This window comes from Oculina patagonica, chromosome 4 (genome assembly GCF_052425735.1).
Source record: "Oculina patagonica isolate OP01 chromosome 4, crgOcupat, whole genome shotgun sequence".
Classification (NCBI taxonomy): Eukaryota; Metazoa; Cnidaria; class Anthozoa; order Scleractinia; family Oculinidae; genus Oculina; species Oculina patagonica.
This window is the reverse complement of record NC_135761.1, coordinates 184,919-211,583: the sequence shown is the minus strand read 5'-3', so window position 1 is coordinate 211,583 and position 26,665 is coordinate 184,919. Positions and strand designations below refer to the sequence as shown.

The following is a 26,665-nucleotide window of genomic DNA, read 5'->3' as shown; positions in this document are numbered from 1 at the left end:
AAAAAATAAAAAAAGGTTTACAACTCAAGTAGTTCGCAGACGTGCTGCTCACTGGTTCTACTCTTAAAATTGAAAAAAAGTGTGAAAGTTGGTACTATGTTGTTTTAGTATATAGATTTTTTCCCAAAGTCTGCCAGTTTAGTTGTAATTTGTAGGCATTGTCTGGCAACGCTTCAGCTCGGAAGGTTAAGTTAGTGAAGCCAAAATTTTATTATTTTGGAAAAGACAATTATTTGAGAGGGAGTCTTCCGGTTTCATTTTTTGCTGCGAAGTTTGGTGCTCTCTGTTAAGACCAAGATAGGATTTGTAAAACTGTGAGTGAAAACGTTCAAAAGAGTTATTATTCACTTAAAAAAAACGCTTCTCAAGTGTCCGTTGACAGTTTCAAAGTCTCTGTTGTCCATTTTAGGGAGTTTAGTTAAGTAAATTTTAGTGGGAAAAAAGGAACATAAAGGTAGAGCATATTTACCAGTTTATGATCGCGTGAGATCGCGAAACGTCTGACATCACGCAACATTTGACGCTAGAGACTGGTAGCTAGGTTGCTTACAGAATCATGGAGTCGAGGCTGGAAAAAAAAGATGGCGGCTGTTTTGCGAAGTTTAAAGCAAGTCGCACTGCGTACGATAGACAAGTTCGCGCCTGAACTTTATCAGCTAAACCAAAAGATTTGGAGAAAACCAGAACTTGGTTACGGGGAAAAATACGCGCATGAGTTTTTGACCGCATTCTTTGATGAAAAAGGTTTTGATGTGACGAAGCAGCACACGCTAGACACAGCGTTCCGCGCATCTAGTGGTCGCAGTGAAAGACGAGTTGTTGGGCTTGTTTGTGAGTACGACGCTTTACCGGGTATAGGACATGCCTGTGGACATAATCTTATTGCTGAGATTGGAGTGGGCGCTGCCTTGGGTAAGTGAAATACCCGGCCAGCGATAATGAGATGATGAAATCCCCCTTCCCCGAAAAAAAAGGGAGGGGGTGGTTGAGGGGAGAGAAGTTTCTCATGAAAAAATAACATGGGTGATCTTTGTACTTTTTATTAGGGAATTAAATTTAATATATGGTGAACGCCACAGTGCACACTACTTAAGTTATGGACTTGCCATTTGTTTTATAGTATATTACCATTTCTTTGAGACACAACTGTGTGTACTTAAGGGGGGTCTTTTTTATTAACTACAGATCTAGAGCAGTTGCTAAGGAATTTCTGAAGGTGGTTTTTGGTGGCAAGCCATATTAAAGCTTTTGGTTATGCCTTATGGTGAATTTTTGGTGGGGAGGACAACTGTATTGAAATTACGGGTGTTTATTATGCCATGTAACTCTTATAATAAAGCAAATTTCATAAAAAGCCATACTTTATCTCTTCATTTTGATTTTCGTATCTTTTTGCCCTTTCAGCTTTAAAAGGGTTTTTTTCTATTCTGGTCACATGACTTGTCAAATATGGCCTTGATTTGAAACACTTGAAGGACTGTTCAATGAAAAAAAAATAATTTATGCAAAAGGCTTCTCGATAGAAGGTTTGGATTCCAAAAAATGATGTTCAGAAACTTTTCCTAACAACAAACTGGTAGTTAAGAATAACCCCCCTTAAGGTTTCTCTCTGAATTTTGAAATAATACGTGTAGTATCACACATTTCCTGACAAAAACCAAAAGGACATCAAACTTTTGCTTAGTGTAAGCCATGGCATACAGTTAACATTCTTTCAGTAGCGGAATAAATTTACTAGTAAAAAATCGGAGAAAGTTTGAAGTAGTTGCACTTTCTCTTTTCTACATTGATTGATTGCACCTTGGTGAGTCACATCAGTGTGCACGGCTAGGAATTCGTCGGCATCCACCCATGGGAGATTGTAAAAATTACATTAACCAGAGCACACTCTTAACTTATACCATAATTGTAGTTCGTACCACATAGGGTGTAAAGATCTAAAATGGCAGTACAATGAATTTTAGAGATTTTAAGCCAGAGAAGATATAATAATCAATACTCCTCTTGTGCACTTCAGTTTTTTGGGGGGTGGGGGTGGGTGCTCATTCGAGGCTGGGTGCTTATTAACTTTTCTTACCTTCAGGGTGGGCGCTTATTTGAGGTTGGGCGCTTAATCAAATAAATACAGTATTATTACTTTGACATATTGTGTTGGGTTTCTGGTTTGAAATCCCCCTTCACCCACCACTCTGGAAATTTCATTTTAGCTAATTAAATAATACTTTTCCTCCCCACTTAAAATTTCCAATGAGCTTCCTTGGGGAGTGTATGACTATCAGACATTTGTGCCATATACATGAAAGTCATAGAGGCTTATGGTATCCCCTTAAAGGTTTAATGATAGATTGTGTGACAGTAAGAAGTAATATTTGTATTGAATTTTAGGATTAAAAGCAGCACTTGAAGCATCAGACCAGGACTTAGGAAAAGTAGTAGTTCTAGGCACCCCTGCAGAAGAAGGTGGAGGTGGAAAAATCAAAATGATTGAAAATGGTTGTTTTGATGAAGTAGATTTTTGTTTAATGGCGCACCCTAAATCGTTCAGCTGTGTCTATCCAACATGCTTAGCTATGCAAGATGTTCAGGTCACATTTCATGGAGTATCATCTCATGCAAGTGCTTTCCCATGGGAAGGCGTCAATGCTTTAGATGCTGCTGTTATGGCATACAATGCTCTGAGTGTTCTGCGACAGCAGCTGAAACCAACTTGGCGCCTTCATGGTGTTATTACAGATGGAGGAGCTAAACCAAATATTATTCCTGAAAAATCATCATTAGAATATTATGTGAGAGCTCCAACTGAGGGAGAACTAAGCAGTCTGCGGGAGAAAGTGCATAGATGCTTTCAATCAGCAGCTCAAGCAACCGGTAAGTAACCCTTTTAGATTTACTGAACAATATTACGCTATTTTTATTTGGGCTAGGCCAAGTCAAGTTTTTGGTCGCATTCTTTTTTCTTTGTGTCGCAATTGTCCTGAAAAGGATGGACCAATACTCGATACCAAATATTCGATACACCGATATTTCTACTGTGCAAAATGATCTTGTAAGTGTATGTGATCCATTGCTGTCATGTGATATCTGTTTACGGATTGTCTGGTAATATTATATTCTGACAAAGGTTGCCTGGGCCGAAATAATCGTCGCCAAACCCCTGCAGTCCCTTACCTTCAAAAAGAAAGTTATGCAAAAGCACACTAAACACTCTCTGTATTTAAGAAAACCTGAGTAAAAGCTGTTTGCAGCTTCTTCAGTGTTGGATGAGGTTTTGTGATATCCAAATAAATTAAAGTTGAGGTATTAAGTTCTGCAAAAAAAAGAAGATAATATCAAAATTGTGAATAAGTACTATTCACAGTTAATTATAAAGAACTAAATTCATAATAGTTATTAGTGATATAATTACTATTAATTTTTACTATGTAACTATTATGTTATTGTTGTTTATTGCCACAAAACTACAGGTTGCACTGTGGACATAGACTGGAATTCTATGTTTTATTCAAACATGGCAACAAACGAACGTTTAGCTGAGCTCTACCAACAGAATGCAGAGGAACTTAGCTTGACTTTCCCTTCACGAGAGGAACAAGTGAAAGCATCTTTTGGATCCACGGACATGGGTAACGTGTCACATGTAAAACCTTCCATTCATCCTTTCTTCGACATTGAAACTTCTGCTGCTAATCACACACATGAGTTCACTGCAGCGTCAGGGACAATGGAAGCTCATTCAAGGGCTGTTATTCAAGCCAAAGTTTTGGCCATGACAGCTTTGGATGTCTTGTGCAATGATCAAGTTTGGGAATCAGTTGTGACAGACTTTGAGAAAGATCATGGAAAGATGAAACCTCGAGTCACATGAAATGTGCTCAAACAGAATCACAATGTACATTGTTAGCTGGTTTGCTGAATAGAGAACAGTGCAGTCTGGTCCAGTCTCAGATTGCTGGGAAAATGAAGAAATGTGGGCAAGTGACAAAAGAAAAAAATGAAGGCAGGATGGCTAGGAATTGTGTGACATCAAGCCAAACAAAAATGGATTTTGACTGCTGGCTATTGTTATTTTTAAATGCAAAATGAAAGCTTATTGTTTAAATCAGTTTTTAATGTCATAAACTCTACATGTGATTAGTTTTAGCATTTACTTTTTATAGACAATTTTTAGCATCTCTAAGAATTTTTATTCTATCATTGTAAAAAGTTATCAATAATTTTTTGTAGACAATTTATTATTTTATTGTATTTTCTTATCCATTGTCTCTGAAAAGCCCCCATGGGGAGGTGACGATAAAATTTGTATTGTATTATTGTACTTTCATTAATTCAGTTCTTTTAAAAAGTACCGCAAGAACGTTTGTTAAATAATATTTTTTTGATGGTGACTTTCAGTTATTTATTAGTACAAATTGTGTGTTTTGGAATAGGTTTGGGCGAAACAATGTATTCAGTGAATAGAACTTTTGCATTACAAAATCCACGCAATCATCATCCAGAAATCAAAATTTAACCGTATAGCATTAGAAAATTAATGTGGTATGAAACAAACCAAATCTTGGCCTTACTTCAGAAATGAGGTGTCTCTGTTTCAAATTACTCCTATAGCTGTACACAGATTTGTGCAACGTCTGTGGTCAGCTAACTAACAGCATAGTGAAGCCTGCAAATACAATTGCCTCTCATCGCTCCCGGCCGGAGAGGGGTCTAGGCCAGGGGGGACTCCTATATGAAAGGGGTGGGGTTGCTCATCGGAAATTTTGAAAAGGACCCCTAAAAGATACCAATCTGGGTGTGGCTCAAGCTTTTTTTGGCTCATAGAAGATACCCAAAACTTAGAATAGAATTTATATTTGCGTATGTCTTCATGTGCAGCCCTAAACGAGACCATTTTGGCTAAAAATATTGGGGCTTTGCCTGGAACACCCTAAGTGAGACCAAAAATCCGACATTTACACCAATACATAAGCGAGACGACGAGCACCCCCCCCCCCCCCTTCATCTTCTCGAAGATATTAGCTCTATACAGCTACTCTGGAAATTTCGAGGATAAATAAAGTACATGTGTATGTGTGTATGTATATGCAAATCCCCCGGGGGTCTAAGGATAGTACAGATCAATTTATTTCCACTTGACGGAGACAACCTAATGACTGCTGACCAATACAATCGCCAGCTATATAACAGAAGACTCTTTTTTCAGAGAACGTGGTCGCTCTAGGCTCAATTTCCAGGCGGTTGTCATCCTCCTTTCAACGGTGTGGTGCAGAGAACGCGGGCTCAGAAAACAGCTGGATCGCTTGCTATAACAAAGAAAGACAAGAAATGTCCGTGAACAGACAACCTTGCGAGCAGAGCCTCCATTAAATCTTTACTCTTAAGAAAATAGTCAGAGGCTCAGCTCGCTGGGTACCCGGAAAACATGCTGCTCTGAGCAATTGCGCGTACAAAGATTCACCCCTGTACTGGGATCGTACTATTTTGACGAACCAATCAGATTAAAGACCAAAATAGATTTAAACAGGTGTTCTTTGCCGAACAGTTACATGGTTGATTTGCATGAAAAATATTCTTTGTTTTGTGTTCATTTTGCTTCTGTTTTCTCCACCGTACTAGTTTATTTTGTCTTGGATCACCCTCTCACGAGTATGAATTAAATTTTCTTACTGTGCAAAAAATGGAAGTTTGGAAAAAATGGAAGTCAAATTAGCATTCAGATCGAATTTAAAATAGCTGAAAAGAAGTAGATCTACTTCTACATCTACATTAAATTTGTCGGTCAAGTCCGAGACATCACACCAACTTTCCTTAAAAATAGACTATGTCATGGTTTTTAACTGAGTACTAAAGGATGTTTTCGTTGCCGCGTTTTTGAACTTGATTTTAATTAGAACTTCTAGGAATATTCTTCAATAGGTGATTATGGACCATGTTTAGGTTATTCACCGGGCAACGAGTAAATAATCTTGCCATGTATTGTCAGTAAGTTATCATTAATTATTAAACGACTACAGACAGTGTCTAAAAATGATTGATTATTACAATATTTAGGATGCTCTTGTTAACATGTTGACTTCGTAAGTCAAATAACAGTTTATTTCATTGCAGCTTGTCACGTGCCTCAGTCGGTCTTCAGGGCTTGAAGACCTCGGTAAACCGACAAGATGCAGCTTGAAGGTATATCAAAACATACATTGCTTCCTGGAATCGTTCGTGACAAACCGCATCGACAAGCCTGTTCTACGTACTAATTTTAAGTCTTCTTTTTCCCCTTTGCAGTATTTTTCGGATTTGTTCTTCTTTTGTTGTGCGATGGAGCTGCTAGCGAAAGAGGGGGATCGATCAGTGAATGTGAACGCGATGAGGTTGGTATGAGATCGCGATAACAACACCTAAACCGCAGTTTTAATATTTTTGCAATTCTGCAATATATTAGTCTGCAGCTTTTAAGTTGCCTTGAAGATCGTATAATGTAAATCGATTTCAGTGCAATTTTTAAAATTGCCTTTAGCAGTTTTTTCGTCTTTGGCACAATTATATTGTGTTAAATTGAACTGTGCGGCAGAGAAATTACAACACGAACAATTTCAGTTTGCAAATACGTTTAAATATGCGTTAATTATCAAACTCTGTTCAATTCTTTGAAATTATGTTAGAACAGCCGGGATAACTGGTAAACACAGAAACAAAAATGATATTTTTATTTCGTCCAAAGGAACCTGTCATTTCGTATCTTGAGAGACTGTTGTGTATTTTAAATATCTACTTTTCTAAACAAAATTTATCAATATCCAATTTTTGTCATTTCTTTTCTTTTTTTTTGGCAATCTTTATACCGTCCAAAACATTTTTCCATTTCGAGACTGGCCTGATGCTCTTGTGCCAACTTTTTTTCAAATTTTTATTTTGCTAAATAAAAGTTATCAATATTCAATTCGCTAATTCTTTTTTTTTTTTAGCAAACATTTATTATGTGCGTCATTCGTACCTACTATGAATCACCATCACTGCGTATTCATAGTTTTTCTTGACACTTAAGACATGTCCATATTGATTCAGTTTTCAGTTTGCGCGTATTGTAACTTATTACGCACGGGAGCAAATTAAACTATTACAGTTGTTTAACTTTATTTTACTGATAAAGAGTACCTTGGAGCGTTAGTGAAATAGGTAAATGTAACTTGTGCTCCCAGAAAAATTTGACTTTTGATTTTTTTAATGACGATTCAAAATGTGCATCTTTTTTTTTTTGAAAAGGTTCTACACTTACTATATACTTGTTGTTCGTCAAAGCAATATATGAACGCTTTTGTTTTTCCATGACACCTACTGAACACCCTTCAGTCATTTTTATTGGTGTTCCTTATGTTCAGAACCCATTTGGTTTAACAATGAAGAAAGTATTGCTGTTTATACAGATTCAAAAGTGTCAACCTGAAGAACATTTATAATTCATTCGAATCTTGTAGCATTTGTATTCACTATTTTCGAATAACGCCAATAAAAAAAAAGAAGCGATATTCATTGTAACTTTCGCCTTACGTTGCTCTTTACCTCGTTTCTATTGTTGACCAAAATGTATTTTCTTACCGCACCTTCGAGATCCGCCTTTACAGGAATATGGTCTGAGGACTGTTCAGTCAAATGTGCGCCAAATCTGTCGCAAAGTACGCATTCGCTAGCTGCGTTTGCCGCAAAATTCGACTCTCTTTTGTAAGTGGACACTTGAAGTGTTTGATTGATGATGTACAATTATACTCCATATCGCGAAACACTAGTCAGCACCCAGCGAGTGGTAGTCAAATTAAAAATGGTTTCTGCTTGTATCTTGAATCTTAGAAATCGTTCTTCTCGAACCTTTTTGCAAATAAGAAGCGGTCATTTTTTCATCATTACGTTTCCCATCGATCTATATCGCTCACGACTTCCGGACTAAATTTTCCTGCAAACTGATCTGTATAAACATTGTTGTTTTCAAGTTACCTCGTTGCATGCCAAACCTTAAGGATCATGAGATGAATTGACTTCACTGTACAAGTATCGCGCGAGTTTCTCGATGTGGTTCACGCGAGATCACGAAGCAGGTGGCACATGCATGTTTTGGTTAAAACTTTGTTTGATACTTTGAACTTATTTTCCATAAGAATTATATGCCAGTTAAACGAAATAACGAAACTTTAAATCATGTTATGCACGCTGACTGAAAAAAGTGTTGACTGAACTATCATGTACGTTTGGTGGAAATGGTTGCCTTAGGTACTTAGCCACATTGTCTTATGCACTTGTTAATTGATTTCCATTTCTATCATTTGTTTTTCACTGTTTATCTTTGGTGCTTAGCTACCTTTCTTAGCTGTCCACGTATGAATAATTTAAACTCTCCACATGAATATTTACTCTACTATCTTTTCGTTCGGATTTCGACATACTTCACTATGCTTATTACTTGTCTTATTGCGGGCCCAAGAGAGGCCCGCAACCCTAATCTTGACAGTGACCAGCGGATTGCGTATTACGCGTGCGCGCCACGTTTATAAAGGCTATCTGCAAACCGGAAGTTTCAAATTTTGTTCTTCCACTAAGAACGATCGGAATGCAAAAAATGTGTCAATCACGACAGTTTGTCGTAACACCGGAAGAGAAAAATCTTGTCTCCAAGAGCGATAAGAATGCGAAAAATCAACAGTTTGTCACATTAGATCGAGGCTTCTGTCTTGCAGACATTACGTTTTGCAGACGTTGTTTTATAGGTGTTGCTTTTGAGAAGATCTGCTGTGATTGTATCACAGATAAACTACGGCAAAGCGAATGATTCCAACAACGGTTATTCTCGAGAAATTCCTTATAACACTGACAACAAAGCGAGTTTGCCGACGGAGGAAAATCACATCTCAATTCACACCGCGTGCTCGACTACACTTCGCAAAACTGTCAATCATAAAAACAACTCTGATTGGTTCGCGGCAATAGGAAACGATAAAAAACATTCGTGACTTAAGCGTGACTCGTTATTTGACCTTCCAAACTAACAAAAAACACTTCCCTCCCAGTACCTTCTCTTAACTGCATCGAGGCCCGCACTTTCTAACCTGTGGTTACCACTAGTTTTACTTTCGTCTTTTTTCAAAGCAATTTAATATTTTGTAACTACTCAGCTCGTTTAGTTTATTTCTATTCTGGGTAGTTTTTTTTACTATGTTTTAGTTAATTTATTTTATGCTATAATTTTTTCTATTATTTTTGGCAAAATAAAATATAGTTGTTGTTGTTGACATTGTCATCAGTTCAAATCTTTCGACGCACAAAACTTTCTATACATATTTGTTACTGAGCTGTTAAATACAATTTTTGATAATTTTCCCCGACTCTCCATTAAAATACCTTTGCCGAAGACAAATGCAAATTTCATTATATTGTACCGGATAGCTTTTTGTTGGTATGTAAATTTGCTGGTATGTAGGTTACGATATCATGCTACAAAGGGAATATTGAAGGAGTTTGTTGTTAGTTGAGATAGTTAAGCCGAGTTGCCATTCGACGGCATTTCCCTTCTAATCTCTTACCAATTCAATCTCGATCGTAACTGTACTTTAGGGAATTTTGTGTTATGTCGTCCCCTCCTATAAATTAATTTGTTCTTGTGTCACTGCAGAGAGATTAGATAACAAAGTCTATTCTGTAATGCCTCGACACAGTCTTCATTGGGCAAAATTTGCCGTGTGTTCAACACCCCGAAAATCGTTGCGTGCACCACTGGGCGTAACTATTCCGAAATAGGACAAGAAGTCCTCAAGTAACTATCGGCAACGCTTTATCCTTTAAACCATTATTGTGCTCACCCTATCCACTTGAAACAATTCTCCCTTTTAGAGCTCAGTAAATCGAAAATTCAACGAAAACATTTTTGTAAAATTTCTCAGTAGGAAACTCTGCGTGCACAAACGAATATTAATATCAGCGATAAAAAATGATGGGAATCTTTTCAAATGGAAACGACTTCAGTGGATCTCTTTTTAATGATGTTCCCGCATTAAACATCAATGCAAGCTTGTTTCGGTCCAATATCGGACATACGAATATGTTCTATTCAATTTTGGTCTTTTAAGAAAGCCCTTAATTATTAAAGAAACTGATAAAAACTATGAATAGCGTTTCATTTTCTGGTTTATTTCTTTTATTTATTTACGCCCTGCAACTAACTAACTTGTAATTTGTGAACTGGAGGTTGAATCATGCATAACCTTTCCAGTTTCTTTTCGGTGTCCCCACCACTTTTTCTCTGTAACTTAATTTAAATGATTCTATTGTGTCCTGTTTTGAATTTACTTTGTGTGGCCAAAAATTGCTTTCAGTAGTTTCATTTCATAAATTATACTTTTTCTGAAGTGAAGCCATAGCAAAACGTAATTCACATTGAGGATAAATAATTTTTAGATCGTAATTTTTCTGACTGTCAGCTATACTGGTATTGTTTGCATTTCGGCATCCTTCAAAGAAACGTCTTGTGTCACGTTCTCGTTCCTGGTCAATCGTTATAATTTAAACTGTTTTCCGAAACATTCTGGTAAAGAATAAAAAACTCGTATCGATATGACGTGGCAGATGATGATAAAATAGAGAAAATGATTTTGGTTTGAAGAACTGGAGTGAGGTTGAGACAACAGTCGGTGCAGGCCAAACCTTAGTTGGCGCTCTATTATTTTTTCACTGATTATAAACATGTATATTTATTCCACACCCTGGTACCGCCACATCTCTACTTTAAAATGATGTTAGAAAAATCTAAAAGACATTTCGCTATAATTTTTATATTTTCGATTCCTTCTCGAGGGTCCCGAAATTTTTGGCACCCGGAAAGCCATAGCAAAATCTCAAGCCTTATGATTACAGAGCTGTTTTATTCCATGCTATTTTTAATATGAACAGAGGTTCCTTTCATACAAAGTTAAGGCCTATACACTTCTCTGTTATTAAGATACAGGTAACTAAAACTGGTTTTGTGGGCCCGGAAAGTTTCCGGTGATTTGAAATTTAAGTGCTAGCCTGTGTAAAGGGAAGGGGGCGGCTATAGGACACACCATCCCCAAATTTTCCTTGCACTATTTACTCTCAAGACTACTGTTCCCTAGTGTCCCTGGACCATGTGTAAGCTCCATTATTTATACAGTACTTTCAGAATGACCACTGATGTGACTTTACTTTATTTCCATCCAGGTTTTCTGTCGCAGCGATAGTAGATGTGTCCCTCGCTTGGCCTTTCGCTGCGGAGACGATTCTTGTGGAATGAACGAAAAGCTTTGCGGATCACCCCTGGAAATGAAATGCATTGCCCAAAACAAAGAATGTCCTCCACCACCTGACAGAGCTGACAATGGCAGCAGCCCTTCCCGAGGAGGTAACGACAATGTCAATCGCCCTCCCCGCCGAGATGATGACGACGACGATGATGACGACAATCCTTTCAGCCGAGGGCCGCCGGATGGTAGGGACGACTTTGACCGAAATGAAACAAGAAGCCTTATGAATGAAACAAGATTGAGAGGAAAGCTGCGCAGATCTTTCAATCCCTCATTTATTGACGAAATCATCGGACTTCGGGGTCGCGGGAACGGGTCATTCGGAGATCATCAGCATGGGGATAAGTGTGCCAGACGATATTCATCCTGTGTCAAAACTGCGCTGGCGAATTTAATGTTTCTGAGTGATTTGGATGGTGAATGCTGCAAAATGACCCAGGATCCTCAGCGTTTCGCGCAGAGGTTGCGCAACATCAGCCGGCAGTTTACTCCACGCAGAATGGATTGTCCTGAGGGAACCAGGTTCTGTCCTTTCAGTTTTGTCCTCAAGGGCAATGGGTGCATCCCCGTGAGAGGAAACTTTTCTGGTGGACTTAACAATGACTCTGATGGCGGTATTCCCATGGACGACCACTCTACACCCTGGGGTAACCAATCCCGGAAAGGATTCAAGGTTTGTGAGGTCCTCATGCGGGGCATTCGTGACGGAAAGCCATGTTCCCATCGTCATCTACTTAGGTGGCTGAGGAACAAAAACGACAGCATTTCTCGATTCGGAAAGGCGTGCCCTGGGGACAAGAAGTTCTGTCCGTCATCGTTTGACTGTAGGTCCGAGGAAGAGGGGTGTCACACTGACAAGCTTAGACACTGGGCATCTAAGAATCTCTGCAACTCCTCTGAACGTCTGTGTCTTGGTTGTAGCATCGAATGTCGTTTGAAGGACGAGGAATGTCCTAGAGCAGCAAACATGAGTAAAGCTCTGCGCGAGGCTGCTCTTGCACTCAAGCCAGGTGAGTTATTTTTGTGTCACTCTATCATAACGCCATTTAAAATGGTAACGTTATTTGCTGTTCTGCTTTCCAAAAATATTCAGCGAAGACGTGGTTCATCATATTTACTAGTAATAGTAAACAATAGAAATAATATTAAGCACTAGCAATGAAAACAGTTACTTGTTTATGCCTTACATCAATGAAATGCTATATTTTGTTCGTATCCTTTCTGATCTCGAAAGAACATGTTTTTTTCTTGCAGAGAATATTACAGATGAAGCACTGCGTATGTTGTCCAAGTCAGGTAAATCAAACTGTCAATACCATAAAACTGATTCGTTGGGAGACGCTTTCTTCTCCACTCTGCCGTTGTGGAGTTAAACCCAAGACCAAAAAGGGGGGTAAGGGGTTTGTTGTACTGACCACAACTGTGCTGCAAGGCTCCTTATCTTTTGGAGTTATACGTATTTACAGTAGTCAAAGATACATCAAAGTGGTCAAGGGAGTTAGTGTAGCAACAAAAGCTATTAACAATGTACAATGTTCACTTAATGATCTCTTTCTTGACTCGTAGGTTGGGCCTCATTCTGCTTTCTCAAGAAGGCTTTAGCGACTTGCATTCTTGAGCGACTTAAAGAATGCCTGTCACAAGAGGTCCACTGTCGTGACACCGGCTACGAATCGCACAAAAAGTGCATGTCCGGAGAAGGCTTCTGCCGAAAAGTCACAAACATTGCTCGTCCTTTGTCGACCGAGAATCACCGACTTTGCAGCCTCCTCAGGACCAACCCTGATAAGTTCGAGAGAGAAATAAAACGCCAGTGGACTAGAACACCCTGGGGTGCACCATGTTTTGCCGGAGGTGTTTTCTGTCCGCTTACAATGGAATGCGTGCCTGAACATGATTTATCCAACTGCACCACAGACAGACAGTTTTTCCAACAAGATTTAGTGAGGGCGCCGTGGAACGTGAACCACACACAGGAAGCAGGCACCAGATTTTGTAGGCTTTCCATGAGGTATAAAAGTTAAAGAGTTGTATCACGTTATCATTATTCGATTGAGTGGCTTTTGCTGACTGTCGAGTAGTTACAACAAGAGCCAATCAGTACGTAAGCACAAATATAGCAATGTCCAATAAGAATGCACAGCGGAAAACACGGCGGAAAATGCGAGGAAAGTATCAGGATCCAAATCGCGATAGATTTTGGATTTGCCTGCTCCTGATTGGCTGACGGAAGTTGCACATGTTTATTGAACAAATTATAATGCACAGCTTAGCTGAGCAAGTAGGTGACGCAATGACCTGCTCAAATCGTCTCACAGAACAAGAGTAGCCTCAAAACCTAACTTACGTAGCAAATTGAAAATAGGAAAAGATGCATTGTCACAAAATGATTCATTTCGCGACACACCCTTTAAGAACATGAACGCATCGTTTATGTTTCCCCTACACACTAAAACGTTAGAACCACATTAGTTGTCCTTAAGTTTAAATCTGGGATTAGCAAGGTTAATAACTCAACAACCAAGGAATTTCGATTCATCTATAAGCTCAGCCAATTACCCTTTGTTTGTTGTTGTTTCGAACTGCTTTATCAACCAGTTTTTAAAGGATACACTATTTTCTACTTTTTATCGTAGCCCTGCTCCAAACGGTTCGTGTTCTTTCCGCACGTGGCTTAATTGGCAGGCGCGAAGAAACAGAAGCTGCTCGCCGTTTGGTCGTTGTTGCCCAAATGGTCAGAGATTTTCATTGTCGGCCATGAAGTGTTTCAACCCACAGGACAAAGACAAACTGAGGCTTGGACTCAATCACACTAAGTGCGATCCTGATGATCAAGTGTTCTGTGACCGGCAACAAGTGTGTCTTCCCAAACATGTCAACTGCACGGATCCGGTCATATTCGATTACTTTTCCGTCAGTCGGTTTGCCAACAAGAGTGGTAGGTTCACTTTTAATAGAGCTCCAACCCCTTTTTTTCCTCATTGGTGTATCTAACAGCCTTGTTATCATTTTAACTTAACTGAAGAAAAACACTCAAAACTTTTTCAAGCTCATTAAAATTTCAAATAAGTTCAGTCCCATGCTCAAGCTGTTTTATTATACTGACGAATTTTGTTATTCTCATCAACTGTCCACTTGTCGATTTATTGATATTGTAAGGAGAAATTATGATGTGATCACTTCCGTGCGCGCGGATCATGTGGATCATAAGCTCGTTGTTGTTAAAAGAAAGTGTTTTACAAGTCACTGGAGCTCCGTTGAAAGGACCATTGTTAGAATTTCAATTCTATGTTGCAAGAAGTTGGTTTTAATGCATGTATACATTTTTGAGTTGACCACATCCTACATTCTTATGTCCTAAATGTTTTTAATAGTTTTGACACACTAAGCAAAAGTTAACGAAAGATCATGGGAAGAAAAGATTTTAAGCTATCTTGTCCCAGTGAGACGGTGAAAGAAAACGTTTATACAAGCCTTGCAAAAGAGCTATGAACGTCTCTTTTTGATATAAATAGGTTGGGCTGCTTTTTGCTCGGTCCTTTATCCCTTTACGGCAAGGTTGGAACATGGATTTAAGAAATGTCGACGGTTGCTCTTGAACGGGACTTGTAGTGCCCAGATCACTTGCTCGGACGAAGAACAATTTTGTCGACGCGAAAGAAGGTAAGCCTGTAAAGCCGAGATTGTAACATTGATTTTTTTCTATGCGATTCCTTATGCAAAACTCGAAAAGCGTTAATGTGTTCAAGACATGTAGGATCTTAATTAACGGGTAAACTAAAGTGTGCATCTTACCCCTGGCCAGGTATTGGCAATCGATAAGGATTGGGTCAATAGAGGCATGTGTTTCCAGCCGAGGAAGGAAGAACGCAATTTACACGCTCAGAAACAAAAAACAACACATCCAATATGGCTGACTAAAGAAACCTCGTGCTTTTTTATTATCTTACCCAAGATACTTAGGGATTTTACAATTTGCAGGGGGGAGGGTGGTGTAAATGTCTTCTTGTCTTCTTTATCCTCAACACATGAACATTTCCTCGCAACTTGTCTGAGAAAAATAAAGCTTTGCAAGTTGAAAGGACACCATCGTTGTTCGTGTAATTTACTCAGTATCTGATCATAACAAATGGAACATCTGACTTGTCTTATGTGAAGCACATTTATATGAAGTAGGTCGAGGCACCATGCTTTGTTCGAAAGCTAAGAGTGCTTTGTCGTAAGATTGCTCTTTAACTCGCGACACGACTTACAAGAATATAATATCTGTTTAACTTGACTATCAGTGAAAACCAGGTCTCCCCAACTCGTATACATTTTTGGAGACGGGAATAACAAATGCACTTCCATCAGGCTTTGGCTAAATTGCCAAATAAAATTGATGTACTTTAGCAATGGTTAAGATTGTAATTAAATAGCTCATACTAAAGTCGCTCACGATTCCTGCTAATTTTAGATGTGTGCCGAAGGGAAATTGCAGCAGTCGGCCGCCACCACCAGACCACAAGAAACCCACTCCGCATCCAACGGATAAGGTGGCCTGCAACCACTCTGACCTAGAGGCGCTAATGCTGTGGTCCAATGAACCCATCAAATATCTGTTCCCAGCCGACAAGGTTCCAGATTTCGTGGGCCTGTTGGGGGTCGGCGAGAAGCACAGAGCCGACTTGCAGTTTAAATCAGACACCGATGATGACTGGAAGCCGTACAAGGGTTGCGGAGATGGTCAAATGCGAGTGGTGTCATCTGATAGCGCTTTAAGGTAAATTCTAAGTAAAAGCAACAAATGCTGAACAACAAAAGAGCAATGAAACAAAAATACCCGTAATTTGCACCAAAACGAAGAAAACAGAAAATGACCATGCTTATAGGTATGAATTTAATCCACTGATTAATTTTTCCGCCCTCACGTACATCACGTAACACAAGAACAGACAATAGATATCGGACAGCATATCCCTTCCGATACAACAACGCAGTGTACATTTTGGGAGATTGTAAGTTATAAATTTATAAATAAATAAATAAATAAATAAATAAATAAATCAAAGAGTAAAGCAAAAATTTGGTAAATATAAAGCCTTTTTGATTGATAGAGGACCATGAGAGATAACCGAGTGATTCGTACTGTTTGTTCCCGGATCCCTTGTTTTAGATGTGCAGGAGCCATACGTAACTGATCCAGTATTGCAATGATTGTCTTTTCGTTCAGACTGAAAAAGCCAAGTTTTGACATCCCTCGACTCAGATTCTTCTTGGTGTTCGTTACAAGTTACACGTTAAGTTTAATTGTGCCGCTCGGAAAATAAGTTTTGGTGTTCAGGTTTTTCGGCGACTTTCGTCCTTTAAAAGCAATGTCGAGGTATTTTGCTTATTCACTGAGTCGTCGGCAAACATTCTTTGTTTTATTTGAAGGTTTGCCTCTTGTGCGCATGGGTTCCTGCCGTTCGAGATTGACTCTGCACCGGAAAATTCTGTCCATGGACAATGCGTGAACACTGCAGACTCGCTCCAACACAGAGATACAGTGATCATGGTCTTGTTGCCAACTTGTGCCGCAGGTCTGGATATCGCGGTCATTCGTCCAAATATTACAATGAAGGAGGACCGACCGTCGAATAAAGAACCGTTACGAGTCATGATCAGTTTGTCCAATAATGGAAGTAGTTAATGAGTAGTTTACAGAGTAAATAACTAGCAACCAGCCCTATAAATTCCTACTGAGTGAAAGCCATGGAAACGAAATGAACTGCACCATGCAAGGAAATTGAAATGATTTTACCCCTGTCGTCCCCGGTCGTGTTTCAGCCCGTGTTCTTTCTCTCAGAATTTATTAATAATGCTTTCATTGTATTGTGAACGCTGAGCGGCGACGTTTTGTTCGGTTTTTGAGTCAGACTGGGAATGCTGCATCCGATACAGCTTTTCCTGGTCCGGCTTGAAAATTTACAGAAAATTATAGAGTGAATACGATTAACCTGCATGTAAATGTTTCAAAAATTTAATTTTCATGGAAAGCATTTGAAATTGGATTCTCATAATTTACATGCTATGTACTTCGCGGCCTGTTTGCTTTTGTTTTTCAAAATAGCGGAAAACTGATCTGTATAGCTTATAAATCCATCTAATACAACATGGACATGTTAGGGAAAGACATGGTGAACCTGACCTCCATTTTCGTTTTCTCTGCAGTTCTCCAACTACGTAAATGTCACAAGTCGGCCTACGAACTGCAGTGAATTGAAATTAGAAGAAGCACTGACCTGCCGAGTTTCCGAAAAATTTGTCTTGAGATACAATCGAGCAGTGAAGCGGTTGGAAGAAAAGATGCCTGGACTAGTCATCACTAAAATCGATCCTATTAGAAAGAGTAAGTGACTGAAGACAACACAACTTCATACAAGGGTGGTATGGGGCATGGAAATCGTTTTAAGAAGATTATGATTTGTTCTGTGTGGAATGCGGCTTAAAAGAGCGGCCAGTTGGAAGATGGCTTTGCACACTCATTTTCAGATCTGAACTTCTGAAAAGCTGTACTTTAGAGCAGTATGGTGTAACGTATATTCAAGGGTTTACATTTGGAACATCCGTCACTGGCCACAAAACCCACAACTAAATGATGTTTGACAATCTTGATGTGAGATCAGACATTAACAGCATTGAAAACATGCAAGTTTAGTGGGTCTTTAACTTTACTTATTATAAATGTATAACGCACTGAAGGTAAAAATGTTGAATAAAGCAATCTACGAAATTAGAAATTCGCTAAGGAAGTTGCAAATAAATATATTTTTTTGAGATTTCCTTTACGAATTGTGATTACTTCCACGTGTATACTAAAATTTCTTTTTTTTTTCTACAGTCCAACTTAAATGCTCTATTCAACAAGGTAAGCGGCCTGTGGAGATAGTTCCAAGTTTGTTCTTCCCTCCGGATGCGACATGTGTTGTACAACCTGCAGAGAATGTATTTGGTAGTGTCAACATCACCTTGGCTCCAGCGTGCAAGTTTCCGGCTCCTCCTTCAGTCAGCTCGGATGCAGTAAGTTCATTGATAAGAAGTATTGATAGTTTTTAAAAGTGAAAGAGACTGGTTTACTTACAACATTGGGCGTTTTTAACTATCAGTTGACAAATAGGCATATTGTAACAGCAGAACTTCTTGCACTGAACCCAGCTTGTGCTCACGACAACAACAACAACAACAACAACAACAACAACAAGGTTTATTTGAACTGTAAAAATTACAAGTAACAACTTAAACAATAAATAAATTAAAAATACATACAGTTGCTGGTCACCCAAAATAACTAAAAAACTAAACTAGTTGGGTGACCACTATTTATTAATTTAATATAAGGTCAGAAAAGAGGCATTTTACATTTTACATTTTACACACTTAATTAAGTAATAATAGTAAAAATAGTAATAATAGTAAAAAAAAGAAAAATGGCAGAAATACCAGAATAAAGCAATTAGAAGAAAAACTTAATAGAAATTAATGTAATGCGAGGATAATTCTCTTTTAAATGAACGACTCAGTGGAGGGGCTTTTGAAGGGGCTTTAACCAGGAAGCTTTAACATCCTGGAGGTGCATAGAACCAGGATAAAGTAAAACATTGTTGAAATCTTCTTATTCTCCAAACCAATCGACTACTCACGGATGAACCGTTTTTGAGCCAAAATTAAAGCCAAAACGTTTCCTTCTTTATTCAATGAACGGAACTATACAATCAATTGCTCATTTGTGCTTCTCTATCTCTCAGGAAAAACCGAACTGGCTGCAGCAGATTTCTCCTAAAGTCTACGCGAGTCTCCTACTCGAGATAAAGAAGGGCAAGATTGATGACGTCATAAGGCAAATCGCTGGCCGGCTTGGTGCAGACGGCGATAAGAAGTTGAAGAGGAAAATAAGAAATTTTGTTAGATCCTTTATCGTGCCAGATAGAAAGGTAATTGTTGTTCCAATAACAACAAAGGCACGGTAAACAAAATAAAAAACAAAGGAGAAAGCAAACAATACACAGGCAATACCCACGGAAACTGATTAAACGCAATAAAAACAACCAGGACATTAAACAGTTGACTTATTCTAGTATCATTCTTTGCAATTTTTGGGTGGAGCCTACAGTTAGTTTCCACAATGCTCTATCATTGTAGATCTTTCCTCAGATCATTGTGTAATATTTTGATTCAGAATTAGAATTCCACCAACTTTTCGAGAGACAAACATGTCTGCAGGCTAATTGGAAGCTACCACATGGCCACTTTGTTTCTATCTAGATTGTGATAAAGGTATAGAGTCCTCGCAGTTTATAATATTTGCTTTTCTTTTTTAAAGAAAACTTGTGTGGGGCCACCTAACTGCGAGTGCCGACTGGGACGAGGAAGGGCCCAGCTGACCTCAAAGATTAAACCCGAGAACGATCCTCCAATGTTTACATTTCGGCGTGAGACATGGTTTCCCTTTCCACCACTCCCAGAGAATTCTAGTGACGCAAAATGCATTAGAGTTGGCAAGTTGACTAAGATGAGCCTAGCATTTATTGAACGCATCAAACAAAACAAAGAAGTTAAGAACGACACAGATGAGGATTTGACCCCGCAGCCTGTTGTAATAGATCCTGACAACCCAGAGGTTGGACTTGTTGTGGAAGCGGTGACGACTAAACAGAAGTTTGGCAAATGGGAATTTCAGATCAAAGAAGGCCCACGACAGGAGATGAACCTGACTTTAGGCAACGTGCTTTACCTAAAACCACACGATTTTATTTGCTTTAGAGCTAACAATGGCGCTATCTGGTCAAAGGCCACTTCTATTGATTCCACTTTTGTCAGAGTAAGAGCCTGGGACTGCTCAGATCACATGTCGTCAGGATATAAAGCATTGAACTCTAGCTCAATAGACGCTCAGACCTCTTTCTCTCGTAAGATCGCCAAACTTGTTGCCTTCATTAAGGGCTGTGACAAAGTTGCTGGATCCAATAAAAAGACAGACCGTTGCGGCAAGTGCCCTATAAGAGGGGTAAAGGAGAATAGTTGTGTTGGATGTGACGGTGTTCCCAACTCCAATCGTAAAAAAGGTAAAGAAACGTACCTTAAATTTAAAGATTGGCTTAGAAGGTGGGGGTAGAGGAACCAAATAGGAACAAATTCGGATCAGGTTGGGATCACTTGAAGTGAATAAAAAATGTTGAGAAACTCATAAGACTGTAAGACCTTTCTACCTTGAGGCCATTAAGTTTCGAATTGAGCGAGGCTCTCTGCGATATGTCCTTGTGCTTGTTTTGCTGCTGCAAGATGTTAAAAAAATGTGAAAAAATTATCTATTCAGCACAATCACCCGTGCACATAAGCCAAAACAGTGTGAAAACAGTCAACCCTCGCAAAATTCTTAGCACACGGTACACAATTGTAAGAGTTACTTAGTTACAGGAAGTACTCAAATTTCTTTATCAAAAGTTATTATAAATTATGTTTTATAGTTTTCTAGAAAACTATAGAACTATCCTTAACTCTTGATCAACTACAAAATATTTTTTTGCTCAAGATGAGTGTGACAACTGTTTACAACCGGGCGAGAAGACTCCATACTGTTCTAAGACTTGCAAGATACCATCCTATATAGACGAGTGTGGAGTTTGCCAAGCAAATGGCAGCGAGAAGTCTGTCAAGGACTGCAATAATGACTGCTCTGGTAAAGCCAAACCGGTAAGTTTAACTTCTGCGCGATTGTTTCTGAATGAGAAAAAACGCTGGCAGCTTTTAAATTGTACAAAAGTTTTCCTCCAATCGGACGAATAAACTTCCGCTTCTAACGAATGGTGGGAAACTCGCGATAGTTAAATATTGCATTGTAAGCAGTCCGAATTAAATTACAAAACCATATTTTGTCTACAACCTTGTGCTATGAAAACGATTTTGGTTATCATCTATTTCCCAGGACCCTCTCGTTCCCGTCCCCTGGAGCGGGAAGGGGAGGACCCTGGGAACGAGGTTTTTTGGTTAAATTATGCAATGGACAAAACAGAAATGGGTTTGAAAGGTATCACATTATTTTTGAGGCATTGAGAGCACGCGAATTATGCGCTGTCCAATTGGTGAAACAGTGTTTATTGCTTTTATAGTGCTGGGCCGAAATTATTACTTTTCAACAATTTACCCATCTTCTATTTAACAAATAGATTCCATTTTGCCGTGCGTCTGTTCAGTTATAGATCACAGATGACGTCAAAATGTGGTAAGAACAAAAAAAAAGTGGCCCACGAGCCGCTAGGCGAGTGGGTAACTGTTGTTCTTACCACATTTTTGACGTCTTCTGTGATCTATAACTGAACAGACCCACGGCAAAATTGAATCTATTTGTTTTATATAATAAAACTCTGCGTCTGTACTCTAATAGATCATAAGTAAGAACCAATCAAAATGCGCGTAGAATTCAGGTTATTATATAATATTTATTTTTCAACAGTCTGATTGTAATGCTAGTGTTTGTGTTGGTGGTAAAACCGGCAAACCACACGATTGGGGAAAGGACCAATGCGGAGTTTGTGGAGGCAGCAACAGGAGTAGTATAGGAGTTGGGGGTACGAGATCATAAAAATTTTTATAATCTCTTACATCCCCAACTCCTATACTACTGCACAGCACTGGAATCAAAAATGAAATCAAAAATAGAATCAAAAATGAAACCAAACCTCGAAGCCAAACTGAAAACCAAAATGGAATCAAAACTGAAAACCAAGCCTGAAAAACCAACCCTAGGTCAACCTTAGGATCAAAATAAAAAAATCTCTTATACCTTTTTCAAAATTTTGGATACAGTGCGTTTAAACAAGCCTTGAAATCATAACTGAAATATGAATCTGGAAAAACCAAGCGAAGCAGATTTTAATGAGTCCGGCACCGCAGATCGTAAGATCGAGGAGGGGGATGGGACGAATGTTAAAAAATCACAAGGCCTTGGTGGGTAAAAAAGCTTCGTAAGAAGCTTTTCGGGCCTTGTTTTATGATGTTTTTGAAATTTATTTCAAAAATCACCTTATTTAAAAAATGCTCTTATACTCTTTTTAAAATTTTGAAATCAAAGTGCGTTTTAATTCGATATTTCAACCTAGATAATTAAACCTATATATTAATTCTTTTTCAGTATTTATATGATTAAACGAAGTTTTCCTTACTTCTCTCTTTTTCTTTATTTAAAATTTTGTAATGGCCGTATGCATAGCTTGATATACCATTATCTAGCAAATATCGTTTATCATCAAAACAACTCAATGATACTTTATTAATTTCATAGCTTCCAAGTTGATGATTTTGACTTCTAATGGTTTTCATCTTATGATGCATTATTTTGTTGCTAAACAGCGTTTCTTTATAATTTTCATGTGTGATATCATATTTAATAACGTTCTTTTTGATTCCTTTAGCGGTCTTACCTACTGATTGATTTTTTTTCAAATAGCTGTACATCTTTGATCTTAAACCAATGAATTCTAAAATTGGAATAAAAGAAGCTTCGTCTTTGAATTTACCTACAACTTTTTTATTTGTTTTATCATAAAACTGAGAGCTTTCAGGATAGCTACTAGTATCGAATTTTTCTTTGTCATTCCAAAAGTCTTGATATACATCTTCAGCTTCAATTTCATAGGTTAAACTGTCAGTATCCGTAAATAGTAGCTTAGCTCTGTTATCATATTTCTTTTTAATATAGTTATAATGAAAATCATACATCAGTGTTTTACTGATGTCTAAAATGCACATGCCGACATATGAAGGGCGATTGAGTGTGAGTGTTTCTTTGATCTTATGAACTGCTACGAGGTCTTTATTAAATATTTTGTTGCTGACATAGGTTGGTTTAGATGCCATCTTCAATAGTTTATTCTCATTTGTAATAAGTCTGACATCAATCCGTTTTCGGAGGTTTTCCATTGTCTTACCAAAAACGCTATTATTCAAAAGCTTAAAAAAGTCTTTTTCAAAATTATTGGAAGCATCCTGTCGTTTTTTAGTATTGAAATCGATATATTGTTTTAGCCAAGGAGATTGGTCAAACTCTAATACTCTATGGACTTTAATTAATTTCAAGCCGAGATCTAGGTATAATTGAAGGTTTCTATAATGTGTTATATATTTATGCTTATTATTCAAGGTAGGTATCAGTTTATGAACTAATCCCGTGGATATATTGTATTTGGTTGCAATGTTTTTGCAATAATCTGATAGCATATCTTTGGTTACTTTTATCTTTTCCGGTGCAAGAGGGTATTCATTATGAAGATCATGCAATTCTTTAGGATATTCAAGATCGACTTCTAATATCAAACCTTTTTTAGTCTCTTCTTTATACTGAGCTAAGTCAATTTTATCAATCTGTTTCTGTGTTATCCATTTAAAATTACCTGTCGGCAAAAACTGACTCATTGCCCAAGAATATAAAGCATTAGCATCTAGATACATTATATACTTCGATGGCGCCTCTTTATTATATGTTTTCATATATTTGTTATTAGCTTTCCCATATCGATGAGCTATATAACTAATACCTCCTCTCATTCCTTTTTCAATGAATTGATACATATCAATGTCTGTCATAAGTTCTAGTTTTATACCAGTCATTTTAAGCATAGCATCCCATGAAAGATTTGGACTACTAAAGTACCAACAGGGATCTAATCCATAATATTTAAAACATGTTTTTCTGAAATTTTCAAATACATCAGCCAGCAAAAGCACATCAGATTGGAGATACAGATCATGATATTCACCCATTGTTTTGAGCTTGAAGGTTTTACACACATTACGAACATGTTTATAGTCTTTATCCGATATATGCTCATTATTCAAGATGCTGTAAAAGTCTTCTTTAGTCGGTAGCCCCTCATTAAATTTATTAAAGCTGTCCATGTAGTCATAAGGGTATACTCCTTTTCTCGTCATCAAATTTAATTTCTTTCCCTTGAACATGTTTGAGGTATATTTTAACGATTCTCTAGGTAGATTACTGACTAACTGCTCAAGGCTAGAACTCATAAACTGAAAACTATCAATAAAATTAAGATGATTACCAAGCATAAAAGCCATATACTTTTCCATATTATTTGGTATAGCATTGATATTCATCTCTTTGATCTCTCCTTTTTTATTTTTGTATGTATGGTTCTTAACAATAGCTCCAATCTCTTGCATTATAAAATGACTATCATAACCCCTTAGATTATGGAATATAACAGGTATTTTTATCTTATCCGATTCTATTCTCAGTTTAAGATTGCATTCTTGGTGTGCTGAACCTCTGTATTTACCAATGATATGGCAATGGTCTCTGACTCGTATATCATCATCAGTATATTGCTTATCACAAATATGACATGCTTTTGCATTTTTGAAATTCTCTTCATTGTCTTTAGTCATTTTCAATGGTTTGTTGAAATGTTTTTTCATCACTTTTTTACAATATTTAATTTCATCCAACATCTTTTCCATGAATTTATAAACAGCTTTTTCACCTCTGTATATCTGCACAGGCTTGCTATATTGGTCATCATAACAACATACAACCTTGTATCCATATCCACAGTCTTGATGCTTCTGATAGGCTTCAGTATATGATTTATCATTATTGGGCTTACAACTTGAGATCTTTTCTGTTATAGCCTCAAAATCTGCATAAATAACGAATGGCACTTGTTGTTGTTTATGAAAGTTGTTGAATTTCAGTATATTGTTATCCTTGTCAGGCATCTTAATAGCTTGTACTCCATTTACTTGTATACAGTTTTCCTTATGATCATTCAATACTCTTTCAGAGCTAAAGCACTGGAGACAATGCATACAAAAATGTTTCCTTTCTTTATGCTTTGTTTGATTATACATAAATTTGTTGAAATCCTTTATAAGAACGTAATGCTTGTTTTCATTTTCAGTTATCAATAATAAATTCATCTCTTTGTTATATTTTTCTTTTGAAATAAATATGGGATATGGCTTTTTGTCTTCATAACCGAATACATTGATATTGATTTCATTCTGTTTCTCGATTTTGTTAAACTGCTTTATATTCACGGGAAAATTAATTCCATCGTAATTTAACTTTTCAACATATGCCTTATCAGATTTTTTAATCCTTTGAGGGTATTTATCTTGCGGATTTAAGCATCTGATATGACACCAACGAAAGCACTCATTATCCTCATTTTTCATGTTAATCAATCCTTTTGAACTATTTCTAAGTTCTGGTGGTAGCTGAATATAGGAGGAGCCTTTTATTGGTTCATATTTTACTATATTAATATAATGACCATCAACTGATTCAATAGTCCATCCTGAACCTTGACTAACCCATTCATTCAGCTACGAAATTTAATATCATTTGTTTAGATGCTTGTAGTGATTCTTCGATCTCTTGATTATTAATTATGGTCTGTGCTTTACTGTTGAAATAAGCTGTTTTATATATTACACTATCGCCAGTCATCTTTGAAAATGTCACCTTAAGAGTTTCAGCAAATTTGAGTCCTTTCATTGCTGATAGCTCTTTTATTATGTGATTTTCTACAGCTTTTCTTGTGTTTTGAAGCTGTAATAACGGGTCTTTATTATTTTTTATACCAATTTCAAAAGACTTTGTGTAGCCTTTTAGAGCTCTGCTGACTTGTTCTATTTTAGTCCTTGGTAATGGAACTGGTTTTTTTGGTTTTATAGTCCTAGGCTTTGGTGTAGGCCTATAATCATCTCTAAATTTAAGTGGTGGTTGAATGATATTTTCCTCATAATCATCAATCATCTGTTTAACACTCTTACGAGGAGTTGGGATTGGTGGCCTAGGTTTGTAAACTTTAGGTTGGTTTGCTTTTAGTGATAATATCATTTTTATAAGATCGGTTTTCGATAGCTTAGCTAGATCTGATTCGTTCATATTATTAGATGAGATATTTTTATTTTCCATTTTTTATACTATATGAAATTATTATTTCTTTAAGTGTCTTATAGTAAAATTATTTTTTTTATTTTTATAAGATCGGTTTTCGATAGCTTAGCTAGATCTGATTTGTTCATATTATTAGATAAGATAATTTTATTTTCCATTGTGTATTGTTATTTTCAATTATTTCAAATCTATCATCATCTTCTATTGCTTTGAAAACAGCATTTTTGAAATGTTTTTTTGACTTCAAATGTGTCCATTTAGCTGCTAATGAACTATCGTAATTACATATATCGCATTTCCATCGTTTATTTAACATATACTTAGTCTTTGAATTTTTGATAGCGTTTATTCTATCAGCGTCGTTATCATACTTTAAATTTCTTCCCATTTTCTCTTATTATACTATAAATGATATTTCTTTATATCTTTTACTATA

General features: G+C 37.4%; 3 protein-coding genes across 4 annotated transcripts in view; all 3 read left to right on the top strand.

Annotated features, from left to right (window-relative positions):
* The first annotated feature begins 449 nt into the window (after positions 1 to 449).
* Positions 450 to 4,729, top strand: LOC144652043 (peptidase M20 domain-containing protein 2-like). The gene is made up of 3 exons (XM_078512084.1): positions 450 to 912; positions 2,386 to 2,868; positions 3,465 to 4,729. The coding sequence occupies exons 1-3, from the start codon at positions 582 to 584 to the stop codon at positions 3,863 to 3,865; spliced, it is 1,215 nt and encodes a 404-aa protein (XP_078368210.1). The 5' UTR covers positions 450 to 581; the 3' UTR covers positions 3,866 to 4,729.
* Positions 4,730 to 5,612: 883 nt separating this feature from the next.
* Positions 5,613 to 17,173, top strand: LOC144648981 (uncharacterized). Of its 2 annotated transcripts, XM_078508431.1 has the most exons (10): positions 5,613 to 5,643; positions 6,106 to 6,174; positions 6,277 to 6,362; positions 11,212 to 12,304; positions 12,549 to 12,590; positions 12,861 to 13,305; positions 13,931 to 14,232; positions 14,810 to 14,957; positions 15,751 to 16,056; positions 16,710 to 17,173. In XM_078508431.1, the coding sequence occupies exons 2-10, from the start codon at positions 6,162 to 6,164 to the stop codon at positions 16,963 to 16,965; spliced, it is 2,691 nt and encodes an 896-aa protein (XP_078364557.1). In that variant the 5' UTR covers positions 5,613 to 5,643; positions 6,106 to 6,161; the 3' UTR covers positions 16,966 to 17,173. The 2 variants fall into 2 exon arrangements, with proteins under 2 accessions (XP_078364557.1, XP_078364556.1); XM_078508430.1 differs by lacking the exon at positions 5,613 to 5,643 and having other exon boundaries at positions 5,676 to 6,174.
* Positions 17,174 to 17,263: 90 nt separating this feature from the next.
* The window catches only part of LOC144648980 (uncharacterized), a 42,499-nt gene continuing 33,097 nt past the window's right edge, over positions 17,264 to 26,665 (top strand). The window contains exons 1-6 of the mRNA XM_078508429.1: positions 17,264 to 17,664; positions 18,157 to 18,335; positions 19,061 to 19,246; positions 19,636 to 20,377; positions 20,845 to 21,005; positions 21,766 to 21,861. Coding sequence (XP_078364555.1) covers positions 17,622 to 17,664; positions 18,157 to 18,335; positions 19,061 to 19,246; positions 19,636 to 20,377; positions 20,845 to 21,005; positions 21,766 to 21,861 — 1,407 coding nt within the window. The 5' untranslated portion in view covers positions 17,264 to 17,621. The remainder of the gene's footprint in view (positions 17,665 to 18,156; positions 18,336 to 19,060; positions 19,247 to 19,635; positions 20,378 to 20,844; positions 21,006 to 21,765; positions 21,862 to 26,665) is intronic.